The 19,924-nt window shown below is 39.6% G+C and overlaps 1 protein-coding gene across 3 annotated transcripts in view; it reads right to left on the bottom strand.

Moving 5' to 3' along the window:
• The window catches only part of Itgam (integrin subunit alpha M), a 46,377-nt gene extending 26,833 nt beyond the window's left edge, over positions 1-19,544 (bottom strand). For 2 of the 3 annotated variants that reach the window (XM_046454636.2, XM_046454637.2), the window contains exons 1-12: positions 19,424-19,544; positions 18,185-18,290; positions 15,839-15,942; positions 15,450-15,520; positions 15,186-15,303; positions 7,397-7,527; positions 6,901-7,046; positions 5,655-5,808; positions 4,003-4,153; positions 3,400-3,473; positions 3,098-3,227; positions 2,666-2,808 (exon numbers count right to left, since the gene is read on the bottom strand). In XM_046454636.2, coding sequence (XP_046310592.1) covers positions 2,666-2,808; positions 3,098-3,227; positions 3,400-3,473; positions 4,003-4,153; positions 5,655-5,808; positions 6,901-7,046; positions 7,397-7,527; positions 15,186-15,303; positions 15,450-15,520; positions 15,839-15,942; positions 18,185-18,290; positions 19,424-19,451 — 1,356 coding nt within the window. In that variant the 5' untranslated portion in view covers positions 19,452-19,544. The remainder of the gene's footprint in view (positions 1-2,665; positions 2,809-3,097; positions 3,228-3,399; positions 3,474-4,002; positions 4,154-5,654; positions 5,809-6,900; positions 7,047-7,396; positions 7,528-15,185; positions 15,304-15,449; positions 15,521-15,838; positions 15,943-18,184; positions 18,291-19,423) is intronic. The other variant, XM_046454638.2, reaches the window with a different exon arrangement.
• Between the last annotated feature and the right edge of the window lie 380 nt (positions 19,545-19,924).

Below are 19,924 nucleotides of genomic sequence, written 5' to 3'. Positions count from 1 at the left end.
TAAGTACCCCTAGGTTCAATTCCCAGAGAAGGAGAAGGAGAAGAAAGGAGAAGGAGGAGAAGAGAAGAAGATTCTGTCATTGAAACAGCATGAAACCAGGGGATATCATGCTAAATGAAATAAGCCAGGCACAGAAAGACAAATACTGCATGATTTCACTTATATGTAGAATCTTAAAAGTCAGATGCATCACAGCAGAGATTAGAATGGTGGTTGCCAAGGGGCAGGACTTGGGGAGGAACAGCAGAGATTTTGGTCAAAGGGCACTACTACATTTCAGTTAGAATGAATAAGTTCTGTTGATCTCTGTTGTAGCATATAGAGACCATAACTAATAATAATGCATCATATACTTAAAAATTACTAAAGGAATAGATTTTAAATGTTCTAACACTCCAAAACAAGATAAACATCTAAGGCAATAGATATATTAATTTAGATTGGTTTAATAATTTCACAATGTATACATATATTAAAACATCACATTTTACATGGGAAATACATACTACTTTCATTTGTAAATTATACCTCAGTAAAGAGGGGAACAAAACTTTATAAAAAGAAAATCAGTTGACTATGTATGTGTCTATCTATTTCAGGGCTATTCTATTCCACTGATCTTCATGTCCTTCTTTGGCAATACCAAAATGTCCTGATTACTATAACTTAAATTGTTAAGTCCTGAAATTCAGTGATATGTGAGTTCTCCAGTAAATACTAATGATATTTATCTAAATTCTTTGCAAAATTTTTTTCAGATATTCTACTTTCTTTTATTTCCCATATAAATTTTAGAATTATCTTCATCAATTCCACAAAACATACTTCTAGAATTTTTATTACATTGAGTGTAACAATCAACTTGGAGAAAATCGACATCTTAACTATACTGAGTCTTCTATCTGAGGATAGAACATCTGGCCATTTATTTATGTCTCTGATGTCTCTCATTAATATTTTATAGTTTTCAGCATATAATTATTGCACAGATTCTATGAGATTTATTCCTAAGCATTTCTTGGTCTTGGTTTGCTATTGTAAATGGTACTTTTTTTGTATTCATTTCCAATTGTTAAATGATACTACAGAAAAAGAATTAATTTTTATAAATTGATCTTGTAGCCTGAGAACTTACTAAAATAACTTATTAGTTACAGGAGCTTTTTTGTAGATTCTTTGAGATTTTCCATGCAAATATGTTATCTGCAAACACAGACAGTTTTATATCTTCCTTTCAGCTCCATGTGCTGACAACAGGGTATCACTAAGTTTCCCCCTTGCTTTGTTGAACCAGCTAGGTCTTCCAATATGATGTTGAATAGAAATAGTAAGAATGAATACTCTTGCTTTGTTTCCAATTATAGCAGAAAAGCATTCTCTTGCACTTTTGACATCAACTGCAGATTTTTTGTAATTTTTTTCCAAGTTGAGGAAGTTCTCCTTAGTTCCTATTTCACTGAGGTTTTTAATCATGAAAGAATTCTATTTTTTGTCAATTACTGTTTCTGTGTCTACTAAAATAATTACTTTTTTATTCTCTAATTTCTTATTATGGTGGATTACATTGTTTTCAAAATAGCTATTTTTTATTGAGATAAAATTTGTATAACATAAATTCACCATTTTAAAGTATAAAGTTCAGTGGTTTTTAGTATAGACATAATGTTATGTAACTATCATCACTAATTCAAGATTGTTGTCTCCCCAGAAATAAACTTAGGGTCTCCTAGTCATCATTCCCAATCCCTGAGCCACCCCCATTCCTTGACAACCACTAATCTACTTTCTGGCTCTATTGATTTGTAAAGTTTAAGTGTGAGGCTTCCAACTTTGTTCTACTTTTTCAAGCTTGTTTTGGCTATTCTGGATCCCTTGCATTTCCATATGAACTTTTAAAAATATTTTTAGTTGTAGATGGACACAAAACCTCACATGTGCTAGGCAAGCACTCTACCACTAAGCTACAACCCCAGCCCTCTATATAAACTTCAAGAACAGTTTGTCCTCTTGGGGAATCTCAAAGACACAGCCATTTGTCAACTGATATGGAATTATTAAATTATGTGGTTATATTGTTTATGTTACTAGTTGAATATCAGCTCTGGATGCAGTTAAACTCATAGAGAGCTCTGTACAGGTCAAAAATTATTATTTATTATTGTTAGAAAACTAAGAACACAGCATTCTCAAATGCAGAACTGATCCCGTGACTCCCCAACTTAAAGCCCTCTGAAGGCTCCTTTTCAAGTCTCTACCATACATGGCATCTGGCAATGCCCACCCTGGAATCTCTCTGTCCACAGGGTGTTAGAGTCTGTAAACAAGTCAAAATAACACCTGGCATTTTGCCAGGGGAATGTTAGAGTTCGTAAACAAGTCTGGATGGTGCCTGGCAAAATGCCAGAGGGAGTGGTTTGAGAAGTAACAAAAGCGAGCCATTAAGTGTGGAGATTCCTGATTGGTTGACTGATGTATCTAATTTATGCTAATTAGATAAGCTGTGTGGAATGTATAAATACTGCTCCTGTCCTGCAATAAACGGCTCCCACTCCTGCTGTATCAACGTACACAAGTTATTTGTCACCCCCCCCCCTGCTAGTTTGCTGCAGCCGGACTGCGGCAACAGGGTACCTCTGCACATTCACACTTTTTACTCTGCTCTTACCTGGTTGCCCTTGATAATAGTGTTGGTCTCCCAGGCACCAGCATTCTGTCTGAACATCGCCACCAGGCCAATGTGTTGATATCGAGGTGCACCCAGAACCAGGCTTTGCACCCGGTTCCTCAAGATGACTGCAGATGCATAACCTGAAGATGGTGGTCTAATAGGCAAAGTGCTTTCCCTCACAGGCCCTGCCCTCCTTTCCACTTTGCAGGTCATACTTGAGTGGGGGTAATGGGGCAGCCCCATGCTTGGCAGATTGGGGTAACAGCACTATACTATATTCCTCTTTGCGAACATAATTAAAATTAAATTTTGAAATTTATGTCTTTGCACATATCCCAAGGGCCTGTGAAAGATCCAATGGCAGTTACACTAACTGAGTTACATGAAATCCTAATCCTTTCTTAGGGGACCCCTGCTTTCCCCACTTACCCAAGTAAGCATCATTCATGTCTGAGTCTACCCTGGTTGTGTTGATGAAGGTGATTTCATTCTTGGACCTATGCAAAAAGGCCCCACCAGCCCAGTCAAAGCTCCCCACGGAGCCCAGCAAAGGACCATTCTGGAAAAAGAGGTCGAACAGGATTGATGAGGGAAGAAGAGACCATTCCTGCCCATTAAAGAGTTACCTCACTACAAGAGTCCATCAGAGGAAGAGCCCCCAGACCCTTGGACTTCTTCTCTCTTTTCTTCTTGCCCTACCTCCACCCCCAATTTAATGAAGGGCCACTTACAGAGGTGATGGCAGCACTGAAGCCTTCCTGAGACATCTCATGCTCAAAGGAGCTGGTACTTCCTGTCTGAGTGCCTGTGAGGAGGAGAACTTTCTATATCAAAGAAAGCAGAAGAGCATAGAATAGTGCTGGAAACTCAAATGCTATTGTAGCCAGACAAAGGGAGGCTCCAATGGGATCTGTGTTGAACTCTAAAGTGTGTGCCCTTCTTTTGGCAGCTAATCACAGCAGCTACTTTCTGTCAGATGAGAATGTGGTCCTCAAGAAGTCTAATTCCTTTATTCAATATGCATTTATTGACCATCTTCTATGTACCAGGTAGTATTACAGGTGAAGAGTAACAGAATATTGAATAAATGTCAGCAACACATCTGCATTTTAGGGAGAATGCTGTAGGAATTTGACTTCTCCACACTTGGATTTATCAACCTATAGCCAAGATTGGCAAAATTATAGATGAAAATAAAGATTCTTCGATTTCAAAGGAATTGACCTGGTGAGGCCCAAGTAAGTGGTAGAGAAGAGTTGAGGTCAAGATTCCAGGAATTAGGAAGGTCTAGTCTGCATCTTGAGCTCTTCTGGGAACACAGATGCCCAGCTCACCTTCAATTGCAAAGATCTTTTCCTGAAGCTGGTTTTGAATGGTCTTTAGAGCTTCAAAGTTATTCACCCGGAACACATGATCACGAGCTGGCTTAGAGGCAATGGTGTTAAGCTCTTCACGGGATCTGTCATTGTTGAAGGCACCTCCCACCTGGTTGCCAAGAAACAAAGGTCAAAGCAGACAGTGTCTGTAGGTAGCAGTATCATCTAGCAAAAATTCCTTAGGAAAAGTATCAGGAACATCATCAAATAAGAGAATGCAGCAGAAGGCCTCTGAGACACTGCCAAGTGTAGCTGGGCAGAGTGTACATTGCATAGGCAGCAGCTGGGGGATTTTTTTTTTTTTTTTTTTTTTGCACTGGAGATTGAACTCAAGGCCACTTTACCAGTGAGCTATATCCACAGCACTTTTTATTTTTTACTTTGAGACAGGGTATCACTAAGTTGCTAAGGCTGACCTTGAACCTGCAGTCTTCCTGCCTCAGCCTCTGGAGTTGCTGGAATTATAAGCATCTGCCACCACATCCAGATTCAAACACCATTTTTTTTTAATATTTATTTTTCAGTTTTCAGCGGACACAACATCTTTGTTTGTATGTGGTGCTGAGGATCGAACCCGGGCCGCACGTATACCAGGCGAGCACGCTATTGCTTGAGCCACATCCCCAGCCCCTCAAACACAATTTTTAATGTATTTTCTCTGCCATGCTTCCTGGCTGCCCTCCTCTCAGAGAAAAGGGAGAGATTTTTTCTTTATATGAAGGTCTTACATGGTAATCCATGCACTCAGAATGATACTTTTTCTATGTCACACAAGTACTGTGGTAGTTTGATTATACTGATGATCCTCTTCCTTGTATCCAAGCCCTTTCCCTACAAACTTTCCTGTGCCCTTTACTCTTAGGGGAGTAATCTGAACCACTCACTGTCTCTGGGCTCAGCCATGTATCTTGGTTTAGCCCATGGATGTTATCAAACTTGATGCAAACAAAGATCTGAAAAAATGTCTGCAACATTTTCACTTTCTCGCTTGTTCCTCTGCCTTCACCAAAAGGACATGTCAAGGCCAGCCCACTGTAGAATGAGACCCAGGGAGCAGAAGGGCCAAATCACCCAGTTGTTCCAACCAAGGTCATCTGTCCAGCAGACAAACTAGCTTGCAATCCTCAGAAATGGAGAAAGCTGGCCAGGATGTAAGCAGGAGGATTACAAGTTCAAGACCACACTGGGCAACTTAGTGAGACTCTGTCTCAAAATAAAAAATAAACAGGACTAGGGATGTATCTCTGTGGTAGAGTACCCCTGAGTTAAATCCCCAGTGCTAGAAGAAAGAAAAGAAGGAAGGGGGAGGGGGAGAGGAGGGGAGATGGCCTGACAACGTGTAGCTGATTAAAAATGTGTGACTGAGCCCATCTGAGACCAGAAAAACTATGCAGCTGATCTACAGGCTTACTTATTATTTTTAGCCATTGAATTTGTAGATCATTTGTTACACAGCATTATTGTGACAATAGATAACTGATGCACAGGTCTGTCTGGGTTAGCAGGAACCCTTGCCTCACTGATTTCACCAGTATTTGCAAGTTGAAGGGAGGGTATGTCCAAGTAGAAATCCACAACAAAAGCATCAGGCCCAAAGACACATTTCCTACCCCAATGACATAGCGAATGACCCCCTTTCTGTCGGCCTCAGGGATGACATCCTCATAATTCAGGGGATCTTGATACTTTTCTCCATCTGTGATGACAACTAGGATCTTAACAGCATTTTCCCGGGCTCCATTGGCACTCTGAAACAGTTCTCTTCTGTTCACAGAAGAGGAAGAACAAAGTCAAATGCAAATAAAGAGGCTATTAATGTGTTGGGAGGAAATGTCAGCAGAGTCACAGACACAGTCGCAGCTGGGCTCTGTCTAGGAAGGGGCTCTCTCTCTCCTGAGATAGAAAGGCAGCGGGGGAAGGGAGAAGAGAGAGAAGAATGGGGAAAAAAGTAAGCCTTTACCCTTATATATGCTTTTGTATGTTTTGACATTTTAAACTGAATATTATTCTTTTAAGTTTAGAAAATTTAAAAAAAAAAGAAATAGACAATTTGGCCTTCATCACATCTCTCCTAGAGTACTACTACAGCTCTCCAGCTCATCTTCCTGCACTTCTGTCCCACCCCCACCCTTTCTGTTACACACACACACACAATCAGAATATTTCCAAAACATAATAGGATATCTTCCTACTGCTTAAGATCATCAATGGATCCTCAGTGGCTACAAATTTACCGAAATCAATCAATTTTTCTGGCCTCCCTCCAGCCACCTTTTCCTCACTCACTTTTTTTTGTTTGTTTGTTTTTGGTGGCAGCGGTAGGTACCACGGATTGAATTCAGGGACATTCAAAATGGCACCACATCCCCAGTCCTTTTTTTTTTTTTTTTTTTTTTTTTTTTTAGAAAGAGGGTCTCACTGAGTTGATTAGTGCCTCACTTTTGCGAAGGCTGGCTTTGAACTCGCCATCCTCCTGCCTCAGCCTCCCAAACCACTGAGATTACTGGTATGCATCACCCCACCCAGATTTCACTTCCTCTCTTTACTTCCACATTTATGCACAATTTTTTTTCATTGACATATTAGAGAAAGGAGACCCGGGAGAAGAAGGAGGGCAAGAGAAGGTGAGGTACTAGAGAATGAGATTGATCAAATTATATTATGTGCATATACGAAAATATCTCAATGAATCTCACTATTAAGCATAATTATAATGCACCAATAGAAAAAAAAAATACTACATACAGACCTCCTTCAAACCTTTGCCCCATTCTTGTCTGAACAATTCCCACATCCTTCAAAGCCCAGTTAAAATCATCTCCTCCTTCCATCTTAAGCAAAGAAGGAAGAACTTACACTACTTTGCGGATTCCTGTGGCAGTGTATGTTGTCCCATGCAGTTGTCTTATTTGGTTTACCAGAAATCTTGGGTTAGGATTTGTCTTGAAATAATTGAAGGTAAAATGAGTCTGGAAGTCATTTGAGTACTGCATCAAAGAGAACTGGAAACAGGGCAGTGGCATTAGACTGAAGAAGGTGCTCCTCATCTCCAGCAAGCCTTACATAAACCTTGCAACACTCCAATTTCCAAATTTCTTCTCCACAGCTCCCACCCACTTTCAATAATAGAATTCTACAAGAAGTGACATGTGGGTTTCATCTCCCATGCCACCCCTATTCGTCGAGCTGCCTACTTGAAATAATGCTTATGGTGCATCCAAGCAGATCAAAAAATAGAATCATAAAACAACATAACAATCAGATGTCCATTTTGCCATGTCTGCCATTGCAGTAGTGGGGAACAGTGGCAATCTGGCTGCCATGTATTTGCCACCCTGGTATGAGCCCTTACCAAGGTTTTAGACTTTTTGAATTGGTCCATCACTGTTGACACAAAGTCCTTCATCTTCCTAAAGTCGTTTTCATTGATGCTACCAGAGCCATCAATCAAAAAGGCAATGTCGCTCTCCTGCTGAGGACATTCTAGGGAAGAGGAAAAAGAGTACAAATTGATTAAGTAATTAGAGACTTGTTATCAGGTAAACAAGATTCCACCTATGTTCTGGGCTGAATTTTAAAAATGGCAGACTCCTTGGACATCAGCAAAATGACTGCTAGAAGTCATTAGTGCTCAGTCATCCACAAAGATAGCCAGAACAAGAAACAACCAAATAAATTTTGATGAAAATAAAATAACTAAAGGAGAGTACCAGAGTATATCAATCCCAGGACGGCCTCAGGGAATGGAAGGAAATTCCTGGCCTCCATCCCCCATCTCCCAGCAGATGTCAGCTTGGAACCAGGAGGGATTTCCTCCCAAGGTGGTAAAAGTAAGCAAGAGAACCCAGCAGCTATCACCAACATGTTGGGCACTTACATTCCTCACCACTGGGGTCTACAGCTGTCCTACAGAGTTTCAGCTGTGTGAGCGGCCTAGAGTACACAGCTGTGCTCCCTCAAGAGAAGGAGGCAACACTGAGCCCCAGCCCCTGTGGCCTATGCAGCTGAGGCCATATTGGAACCAGAGCCACTGCTGGAGTGTGTCCTGTTCCAGGGATGATAAGAGGTCATGGCACCTTTCCACCCCTGAAGTGTAGCCACCTGGTGGCTGTGCCCTTCTCCTTGGGGGCAAGCTGCCATAAAGCCACTTCATCTACCCTTCCCATCCCTGCGACCTATCCAGTCCTGCCTGAGCTGAACCAGTGCACTAGCTCTACAGAAAATAGTACTTGAGCCAGGCGCAGTGGTGCATGCCTATAATCCCGGCAGCTCAGGAGGCTGAGGCAAGAGGATCGCAAGTTCAAAGCCAGCCTCAGCAACAGTGAGGCACTAAGCAACTCAGTGAGACCGTCTCTAAATAAAATACAAAATAGGGCTGAAGGTGTGGCTCAGTGGTTGAGTACTCCTGAGTTCAATCCCTGGTACCAAAAAAAAAAAAATAGTACTCAGGGTCATCGCAGTTCCCTTTCGCCTAAGTTGAAGCAACACTCTGTGTACCAGGGTTTCCAGAAAAGTGGCTTGCTGCTCAGAGAAGTCATGCTCTCTGAGGCTGAGCTGAAGTAGTGCACCATCTCCTGGGAAATTAGTGTCTTGGCAGACCAAGCAGCCATGCATCCCAGGACTGAGGTGAACAGTACCCCCATTTGCATTATGGAAGAGTAAGAGACAAACATGGGGACAGAGAGCTTATTTAATGGAAAAAAAAAAAGTTAAAAGCATTCCAATTCTTAGAAGAGGTATGGATATCCAGATACATGAAACTGAAAATTCCAAAAGCAGATTCAATCCCAAGTGGTCTTCACTGCAAAGCAGAATAAATTAACTGTCGAAAGTCAGACAAGGAATTTAAAAGCAGCAAAAGAAAAGCAGCCAGTCACTATAAGACAGTCCTTGTTAGACAACTGAGTTCTCAGCAGAAACTCTGTAGGACAACATAAAAGGGAATGATATATTTGATGTGTTGAAAGAAAAAACAGTCAACCAAGAATACTATATCCAAGAATACAATCTCTTTCGGAAAAATAAAATCTTTCTTAGACAAGCAAAATTGAGGGAATTCATCACCAAAAGACTTGTCTTACAAGAAATGATTAAGGGAATTCTTCAAATAGAAATGAAAGGACATTAATTACTAATACAAAAATATATTAGAGTATAAAATTCACAGGTAAAGGTAGATATATAATCAAATCCAGAATACCACACTATTGATATTGTGCTCTGTAAATCACATATATCTCTAGTATGAAGGTTAAAACTCAAAATGATAATAAATAAATAAATAAATAACAATAGGGTCTGCAATCTGTATTTGGGGTAAAAATGGGAGTTCATAACCCACTTGAATCTAATGTATGAAATATGATATGTCAAGAGCTTTGTAATGTTTTGAACAACCAATTAAAAAATAAATAAATAAATAACAATAGGGGCTGGGGTTGTGGCTCAGTGGTACAGCACTTGCTTAGCATGTGTGAAGCACTGGGTTCAATTCTCAGCATCATATATAAATAAATAAAGTTCATTGACAACTAAGAAAATATTTTTCAAAAAATAACAATAGCTTCAATAAGCTTTTAAGAAATATATAATATAAAAATGTCAAATGTGACATCAAAAATAGAAATTGGGGGCTGGGGGTGCAGCTCAAGTGGTAGAGTGTTTGTCCAATATACACCAAGTCCTGGTTTCAATTCTCAGCACTGCAAAAACAAGTGAAAAAAAGACAAAAGGGAGATACACACACACACACACACACACACACACGCATGCCTTCTGGGGAGAGATTTAAAGTCTATAGAGTTCTGGGCTGGGAATGTTTCCCAGTGGTAGAGCACTTGCCTAGCATGTGTGGGACCTGGAGTTCAAACCCCAGCACTGCAAAAACTGACTAGAAGTTAACTGAAGTTAAGGTGTCATCAGTGCAAAATAGACTACCGTAACTATAAAATATTGCACATAAGCCTGTGGTAGCAAGGCAAAAAAAAAAAAAACTAGAGAAGACACACAGATGATAAAGAGAAAGGAAATAAAATAGAGCACTAAAGAAAATCACCAAATCACAGAGAGAACAACAACAAAGAAAGATAGGAACAAAGGTCTACAAACAATGAGAAAACAGCAAAAAAATGGTAGTAATAACTGTTTACCTATCAATAATTGCTTTGAATGTGAATGTATTAAGATCTCCAATCAAAAATCACAGTGGTTGAAGGAATTTAAAAAAAGATCCAACTATATCCAGCCTGGTAGATTAGTCTTAAGGAGATACATAGGCTAAAAGTGAAGAGAGAAAACAAGGTATCTCATGCAAATGTTATCCTAAAGAGAGCAAGTGCAGCTATTCTTATATCAGATAAAATAGACTTTAAGTTTAAAACTGTTACAAAAAGGATTGGGGGGCTTAGCTCAATGGTAGAGTACCGGCTGGGTTCAATCCTCAGCACAGAAAAAAATCTTCTACAAGATACAAAGTCATTATTTAATGATACAGGGCCCAATTTATCAAAAAGATATAATAATCATATATATATATATATATATATATATATATATATATATATATGGCTAGCCAATATCAGAGCACCTAAGTATATAAAGAAAATATTAATGGACATAAAAGGACAAATAGATAGAGATGAGAGTAATACAATAAAATTAGGAGACGTCACTACCCCATTTTCAACAAATTAAACAGACAGAAAAATTAACATGGAAATACTGAAATTTAACTGTACTTTAGACAAACTAAGAACATTATACATAACCTTCCAGCTTATAGTTGTAGAATACATATTCTTCTCAATTGCACACAGAACGTTCTCCAAGAATGACCATTTAGTAGGCCACAAAACAAGCTTTATTGGGGCTGGGGATGTGGCTCAAGCAGTAGCGCGCTCGCCTGGCATGCATGTGGCCCGGGTTCGATCCTCAGGACCACATACAAAACAAAGATGTTGTGTCCGCCGATAAATATTAAAAAAAAAAGCTTTATCAAATATTTTAAAAATTTGAAATATATCAAGAATTGTTTCCAACAACAATTATACAAAATTAGAAATCAATAATAGGAGGAACTTTAGAAACCATAAAAATACATGGAAACTAAACAACATTCCAGAGCTAGGGCTGCAGCTCAGTGGCAGAGCATTGCCTAGCATGTGTGAAGCCCTGAGTTTGATCACAAGCCCTGAAAAAAAGAAGGGGGAAAAATTTCTCCTAAACAACCAATGGGCCAATGGAGAAATTAAAAGGAAAAATTTTAAAAATCTCCACAGACAAATGAAAATGTAAACACAACATACCAAAAATTATGAAAGCAAATGCAGCATTCAGAGGGAAATTTATAGCAATAAATGCCTGCATCAAAACATAGGAAAGTTCTCAGACTGGGGTTGTGGCTCAGCAGTAGAGTGCTTGCCTAGCATGTGTAAGGTCCTGGGTTCAATCCTCAGCACCACATAAAAATAAATAAAATAAAGGTATTGTGCCCAACTATAACTAAAAAATAAATATTAAAAAAAATTAGAGGGGCTGGGGTTGTGGCTCAGTGATAGAGTGTTCGCCTAGCATGCACGAGACACTGGGTTCAATCTTCAACACCACATAAATGTAAAATAAAGATATTTTAAAAAAAAATAGGAAAGTTCTCAAAAAAAATCTAATATTTTACCTCATTAAAAAATAACAAAATAACAAACCAAACTCTAAGAGAGAAGAATAAATAATAAAGATCAGAGCAGAAATAAACAACAGAGAGATTTAAAATACAATGTAAAAGATAAATGAAATAAACAGTTGGTTTTTTCAAAGGATAAACAAAATCCACAGGCTTTTAATCAGGTTAATAAAGAAATAACTGAGAAGAATCAAACGTAGAAATGATAAAGCACACATTAAACTGATGTGACAGAAATACAAAAGACAAAAATACAAAAGAGAGTATTATGAACAACCATATACCAACAAATTTGAAAACTACAAGAAATGGATAAATTCCTAGATACAAGTAACCTATAGAGATTGTGCCACCCTGAAATGGAAAATCTGAATAGAATAATGAGTAAGGAAATTGAATCAGCAATAAAAAGACTTCTTGCAAAGAAAAGCCAGGAACCAGATAACTTCACTGCTGAATTCAACCAAACATATAAAGAATTAATACCAATTCTTCTCAAACTATTTCATAAAATTGAGAAAAAGGAAAATCTTCCAGATTCATTCTGTGAAGTCAGCATTACCCTGATATCAAGGTCAGACAAAGATAAACAAAGAAAAAGAAAATTACTAATATACCTAGTAAAGATACATGTAAAAATCCTCAACAAAATTCAAGGGAATTGAATTCAACAGCAGATCAAAAGTATCACTCACTATGATCAAGTAGGATTCGTCTCAGGAATACAAGGATAGTTTGACATACACAAAATTTGATTCATCACATTTACAAAGTGAAGAACCAAAACCATATGATTATTTCAGTGGGTACAAAAATACATTGGACAAAACTTAACATCCCTTCATGATAAAAACTCTCAAACCAGGCATAATGGCACATGCCTATAATCCCAGCAGCTTGGGAGGCTGAGACAGGAGGATCGGAGTTCAAACCCAGCCTCAGCAATAGCGAGGCATTAAGCAACTCATTGAGACCCTATCTCTAAATAAAATACAAAAAAGGGAAGTACCCCCCCAAAAAATAAAAAAATTAAAACTCTCAACAGATTAGGCATAAAATGTACCTATTTCAGCACAGTGAGGCTGTCACAAACTCACAAACTCACAGCCTACGTCATACTGAATGGAAAAAGCTGAAATCATTTCCTCTAGAATCAGGAACAAGACAAGGAGGGCCCTCTTAATCACTCTTATTTAACAAAATACAAGAAGTCCTAGCCAGAGCAATTAGGCAAGAGTAAAAACTAAAAGGCATCCAAGTTGGAAAGAAGTCAAATTGTCTCTGTTTGCAGATGATATAATATTATATATAGAAAAACCTAAAGACTCCAAAAAAAAAAAAAAAAAAAACTGTTAGTTATTGAACAAATGAGTTCAATAAAGTGTCAGGAAACAAACATGTGAGAATCTACAGTGTTTCTATATGATAATAGTAAGCTACCAAAAAATGAAGAAAAAAATCCCATTTAAGAAATAAGAGGGCTGGGGCTGTAGCTCAGTGGTAGAGCACTTTCCTAGCACGTGTGAGGCACTGGGTTTGATCCTCCACACCACATAAAAATAAATAAATAAAATAAAGGTCCATAAACAACTAAAACATAAAAAATAAATAATATACCTAGGAAAAATTCAGGAAGTTGAGATATCTCTATACTGAAAATTATAAGAGTGTTGAAAGAAACTGAAGAGGACATAATTAAGTGAAAACACATCTAGTATTCATGTACTGAGAGAATTAATATTGTTAAAAGTTTCACACTACCTAAGTGATCTACAGATTCACTGCAATCTCTATAAAAATACCAATGACATTCTTCATATAAATAGAAAAAACAATTCTAAAATTCATATAAAACCACCAAAGACCCCATAGAGTCAAGGCAATCTTGAGCATAAAGAACAAAGCTGGTAACACCCAAGAAGCAGTGGGGGTAGAATAGAAGTGCTGTGAATTAGACAAAGGGAAATGAAGGGAAGAAAGGGAGATAGGAATAGGGAAGACAGTGGAATGAATCTGACATAACTTTCCTATATACATGTATGAATACACCACAGTGAATCTCAATATCCTGTACATCCACAAGACTGGGATCCTAATTAGAATAAGATACACTCCATGCTTGTATAAATATGTCAAAATAGACTCTACTTGGGGCTGGGGTTGTGGCTCAGTAGCAGAGTGCTTGCCTAGCATGTGTGAGGCACTGGGTTTGATTTTCAGCACCACATATAAATGAATAAAACAAAGGTCCATCGACAACTAAAAAAATAAATAATATTTTTACAAAAATAGACTCTACTATTATGTACGACTAAAAACAACAAATAAAAAAGTAAATTACCTTCACTAATACTACTAGTTTCAAAATATCATTTTATGTAGTAATAACAATTTCAAAATGACCTATAAAGTGTGAATTATTGTGTAAGGGAAATATCTGAATATATTTGTGTATGTGTTTCTTTTACTAAATTGTCATTAAAAAGGGGCTGAGGTTGTGGCTCAAAGGTAGAACGTTTGCCTAGCATGAGTGGGGCACTGTGTTTGATCCTCAGCACCATAAAAAAAAAAAAAAAAGATATTGTGTATACCTATAAAAAAATAAATATTTTTTTAAAAAATTGACATAAAAAAGAGTCATCAAAATGTTAGTGCTTTGGGGCTGGGCTGTAGCTCAGTGGTAGAGCACTTGTGTCGCATGTGTGAGGTGCTCGATTCTCAGCACCACATAAAAAGAAATAAATAAAGATATTGTGTCCATATACAACTAAAAAATGTTTTTAAATAGTGTTAGAATAAATAAATACTTTTTTTAAAAAAAGAAAGATTAGCATGGAGTTTATACAACTCTATTCATGATCACCAAACATTTTTCAACTCAAACATCCTTTGGTGTTAACAAATGGACTTGTGAATGGGGCTGTGGTGAATCCATGCAAAGGAATATCACTCACTGGTATAAAAAGAATGATACACACGACAACATGGATATACGCGGAAATAATGCATTGTCAGCTGAGATCTGGAGAAGAGCATGCCTAGCTAAAGGAATAGTAAGCACAAAGGCCCTGAGGCAAGGACAGGTTGGTGTGATTCCTGAAGAAGAAAGTCAGCTAGAGTGGCTGAAGCAGTGACTGAGGTAGAAGGCAGTGGGAGAGTAAGAGAGGTAAGCAGGGGCTGCACCATCTAGAACATCAAAGGCAGGAGAACAGGCACTTACTCCAAGGACAATGGTTGGGACATCTATGAAGTCAGGTGGCCTGGTCCCCTTGCAGAGGTAAGTATATCAGGACTTTGCTTAAAGTGAGTTTCTCCTACCCCGCCCCCACCACCAATTCTGTTTAGTGGAATGGCTTCCCCATCCTTCTGCACCTAGACCTCTAAGTTCTCCCCTAGACCACGAGCAGTCAATCACAGCTCAGTCCTACCCGCTATCCTCCAGTCTCTACCAAAAGGCACATACCTCTGAGGGCCTCTGGAAACCTCTGGGGCTGCTGCAGTAGGTTGGATCCAAATAGGAAGCAGAAGCCATTCACATAAGTGTTCTCCTTGCAAGTTTGGTGCACAGTGGGGCCACAGGCCTGAGGGACAGGGTACCAGTAGAAGGGGCTGCCCTGCTCCCTCTCTTTTCATAGCAGCACCTCCACCTCCCACAAGACCCCAGCCCCAATAGCCTCAGGTCCCCATTCCTCCCCTCAAGACCCTCCTGTGACCCAGAGCAACTCACCAGCAGCTGTGAGGGGTTGATGGCAGTCGCCAGGGAGAGGCCCAAGGACATGTTCACAGCCTCCAGGGGGACTGCAGAGATAGATATGTACATGGTCACCCTCAAGGGGATGAAAGGAGCTGTGTAAGAGCTAGGCAGGGATCACTTCAAATAGGAGACACAGAAGTGTGACAGGTCAAGGGGACACCTAGATCATGGGAAAGTAACAGAGAGAGGCCACCTGAGAGAGTCTGAGGTAGGGTTTTTCAGATTGAGTAGAGACTGGAGAGCCAGACTCCCTCTGTCCCCCAGTGTAGATCCCCCAGAACATGGGGATTCCTGGAAAGTACAGGTGAGTCACAGATGGAATCCAGCACTACCAGGGACCCAGATGGGGGCCAGTGACTCACCCTGAAAGTGGATGGGCTCACACTTGCGGGTGTTGATTTCACATTGATAGAGGCCTCCTGTTTGGTTGTCAGCTTTTATCTCCTGGGGGGCTCCAACCACAATCCTGGGGAGAATAGAGAAAACTCTGATGTGCAGGAAAAGAAGGAGATCATGGAAGAGTTCTACCACCCAAGGGAAAAGTAGGGACTCTCATGTGGATTCTTGAATTTCCATTAATAGGAAGAATAATTTGCCCAGGAAGAAATGGAAAAATATTAAGTCTCAATGAGAAGGGCCTGAGAATGACATGCAACTCAGAGGGCATTTTCAAAATGGATAAGTTCATCCACAGAGTAATTTTAAATAAATTTCTGCATATGATAAACTAGTTCATGCAAAGACAAAAGATAAATAATAAATTGTAAGAAAGGATATTAGCAACTTATAACTCAGACTACCTTCAATATAGTCAGTTCCTACAAACCAGTAAGAGAAATAAAAGAATAGAAAAAGGTGCAAAAGATTTTTTAAAAGAATTTGCAAAAAAAAAAAATTAAAAAGAACTACATGTCTGGTAAAAAAAAAAAAAAGAAAGAAAAAGAAAGCAATTTAAAACTAAATTTACTCATCTACTCACTTTTACAAAGATCAATAAGTTTGATAACAAATTGAATTGGCAAGTGGATGGGGAAATAAGTGTTCCCACAAACTTCTGGTGCAAGTGAAATTTGCTGCCATGCTTTACAGAGGGCTTTACATGCTTTACAGAGGGCAATCTGGAAAATTTTATTGTAATCACATATGCACACACAGAAGTGCACCCCTGTAATTCCAGCAGCTGGGGAGGCTGAGACAGGATTGCAAGTTCGGGGTCAGCCTAAGCAACTTAGGGAGACCCTATCTCAAAGTAAGTAAGTAAATATAAGGCTAGGTGTGCAGTTTTGTAGTTGAGCACTTGCCTAACTGCCCTGCGTTCAATCCCCAGTACCACAAAAATTTAAAATTGTATATGCATTTTTGATCCAGCACTACCAGTTCTGGGAATTTACTTCCAAATATACTTGCACATGTGCAAAAGGACAGTATAGTCCATATAAAAGTTTGGAAATGATCTAAATGTGCCTTAAGAGATTGAATCCCCTGCCCATGCAAAGAGTACAGATGCATCTCCTGCAAGGGAGGAGGAGGAGGAGGAGGAGGAGAAGGAAGAGGAGGAGGAGGGGGGGGGAGGGGAGGAGAAGGGGAGGGGAGGGGGAGGAGGAGGGCAAAGCAAAGCAGAGCTGCTGCTCCTATGCCAAGTGTACCCAGGGTTGTGTCTACAAAGGGGCAAAGGACAAGTGCAGCTGCTGCACCTGATGTGGGAAGAGCCCTGCCCCCACTTGTACACCAAGCAGACTTGCATTTCTTGTCCTAGTCCCCAAACCCATTTGAAGCCTTCCTTTTCCTATGAACTATGTGAATAATAATACAACTGTTGACAACTTTCTTGGGGAAAAAAAGAAGAGATTTAATGTAATGTAAAAGCAAATTCTAGTATCTCCTAATAACAGAATATGATGCAAACAGAAGACAGAATGAGTATGCTTTTTATGTACTTAATCTGGTAAAATCAGATTAATGTACAAAATCAGCAAAATGTAGTAGAAAGTAGAGGTCAACACATTTTTCTGAAAAAGTTATAATAGTTCCACAAATATTTCTGGTAAATGTTTTAGTCTTTATGAACAATACAGTCTCTGTCACAGATATTTTATTTTACCAGCATAACTCAAAAGAAGTCATAAACAATAAGTGGCAAATGGGCAGAGTTGTGTTCAATAAAATTTATTTACAAAAATAATTGGCAAGCCAGATGCAGTGGTGCACACCTGTAATCCCAGCGACTCTGGAGGCTGAGGTAGGAGGATCACAAGCTCAAGGCCAGCCTCAGCAACTTCACCAGCTCCTAAACAACTTTAAAAGGGCTAGGGATGTGGCTCAGTGGTTAAGTGCCCTTGGGTTCAATCTCTGGTACCAAAAAAAGTACAGGCAACAGCCATAGATTAAGTATAATGTGTGGTATAAATTGAGTATGGAGTAGAAACTAGGGAGATAGATATAGACATAAAGATATAAATATATAGATAAAAATCTCTGAAAGAACTCACAAAGAAATTATTTGTCAATGTACCTCTTGGAAAGGGAAGTGGGGGAAGGGTTGCGGAAGAGCTTTTTATTCTTACACAATTTTGCATCTTTTGAATTTGGAAACTTGTCCTGGTTCCAAATTTGCTACCTACTCAAAAATCAATCAAGGAAACAGCTTACTGTTTTCCAACAATTTAGGGAAGCACATGAGACAGAGGATGCCCCACTGGTGCTCTTACCGGGATCCCTCAAACTGGACCACACTCTGCCCAAACCCCCTTGCGTTCTCTTGGAAGGTCATTGGATTTTCAGTGTCCAGGTTGAATGCACGACACAAAGCCAAGGCTGGAAGGAGAATAAGGTGTTTAGGGTCAGGAGAGGAACCTCTACAGTTAAGGAAGGAGCACACCTTCCTGCACCACACACCATCCTGTCCAGATTCACCCTAACCCATCATCAGGATGTCTGCCTCCAGGGTCTAATTCTGACTGCCTAGGGCAGGGGCAGCACATTTTTTCTATAGAGAGGCTGATATTTCAAGCTTTGCAGGCCAAGAGTCTAATAGAATACATAGGTACAAATATAACAGGAAAAAATTTCACTTCCACAAATTTTTCATCAAGGAAATTCAAAATATAATTATTAATTACAATTTTTTTGTAATATAAGTTTAATAATGAGCCAAATGAAGTTCTCTGTAGGGAGATGGCATTTCACCTCACTGGATTCCAAATTTCTATTCCCTGTCATCAAATTGATTATAAATGTTATCTTCAACCTCTGGCTTGCAGATTATAGCCAACAATAGGTGGTGAGCCACATTTGACACATTTACTACCATCAGAGGATGCAGTCAGTCCATCTCTGAGCTCCACCCTCCATTCTGAGCACAAAAAATGTCCTCTTCATCAAATACTTTGCCCAACAATCCTATAGACAATGCTATTTGCCCAAGTTCCTATAGACTCAGTTAGATAATTTCCTTCCCATGCAAACTTCCTTCTCAAGCATTTCCTTCCCTTCTTGGCTCATTCTCCACAAAATATAGGCATAAAAGGAAACAGACTCAAACATTTTAATTCATCAGTCATTCAACAAACATACCTGATCCTTGTTAAATAGAACTCTAGCAAAGTGGAGGCCATGATAGAATCCAAGAGGAAGCCCTCTGGGACAAGAGTCTAACACCTGCTGTGCATCTTCAGGCATATCACTTCATCTCTCTGGGCCTCAGTTTTCTCATTTGTGAAGTGATTGGATGCCAAAGAGCCTTGAATTTAGTCATTCATCCATGCTTCGTGGCCACCTCATCTTGATCTTACTCTACTCTCTGCTTCGTCCTTAAATCATCCTTCCCCCCAAACCCCTCTACCTCTCCCTAGCCTACCTCCTACATATTCTGTGTCCTTTCTCTCCATTCACAGCCCCAAAAGTTCCCCTCCTCCCCATCCTGAGGGCCCCCCAAGTCCCTGGTGTACCTGTTAACAGAAGAACTCTACAAGTCATGGCTGAAAGGAGCAGGAACCGGGAAGAAGCATGAACTGTGGGGTTGCAAGCCCCACTGAGCCACTTCAAGTAAGCCACCAAAGCCAGGAAGGGAGAAAAAGAGAAGTAGGAGGGCTAAAGCTGTTAAGAGACTCAAAGGAAGGGGAGGGAGGCTCACTGAGCACCCAGCCCCACTTGACCTTCCTGGGACTGCACACAGCCTGATCTCCTACCCTGCCCAATTTCCTGACCCAAACCATAAAAGTCACTCTCCAAAAGATGCCATTTGTCACCTGGGTTTGGCCAAAGCATTATGGAAAGCAAGCAAAATAGCTTTTGAGCCTGCCTTCTGCAATGTGTGTTCTGAACATTAATACAGATCAAATGAGTATAGGAGCTTCAACCTTGCTTCTCCCTAAAAACCCTTTGCCAAAAAATGGCCCTCCTCTAACCCCTAAAAACAGGAGCACCCTTCACCAGAGCTGTTTGTTATA

Source organism: Marmota monax, unplaced genomic scaffold (assembly GCF_021218885.2).
Source record: "Marmota monax isolate L192 unplaced genomic scaffold, Marmota_monax_Labrador192_F-V1.1 WCK01_AAM20220418_F8-fsc00086, whole genome shotgun sequence".
NCBI classification, from domain to species: Eukaryota; Metazoa; Chordata; class Mammalia; order Rodentia; family Sciuridae; genus Marmota; species Marmota monax.
Note: the sequence above shows the minus strand (reverse complement) of the source record. Positions and strands in the feature narration are given on the sequence as shown.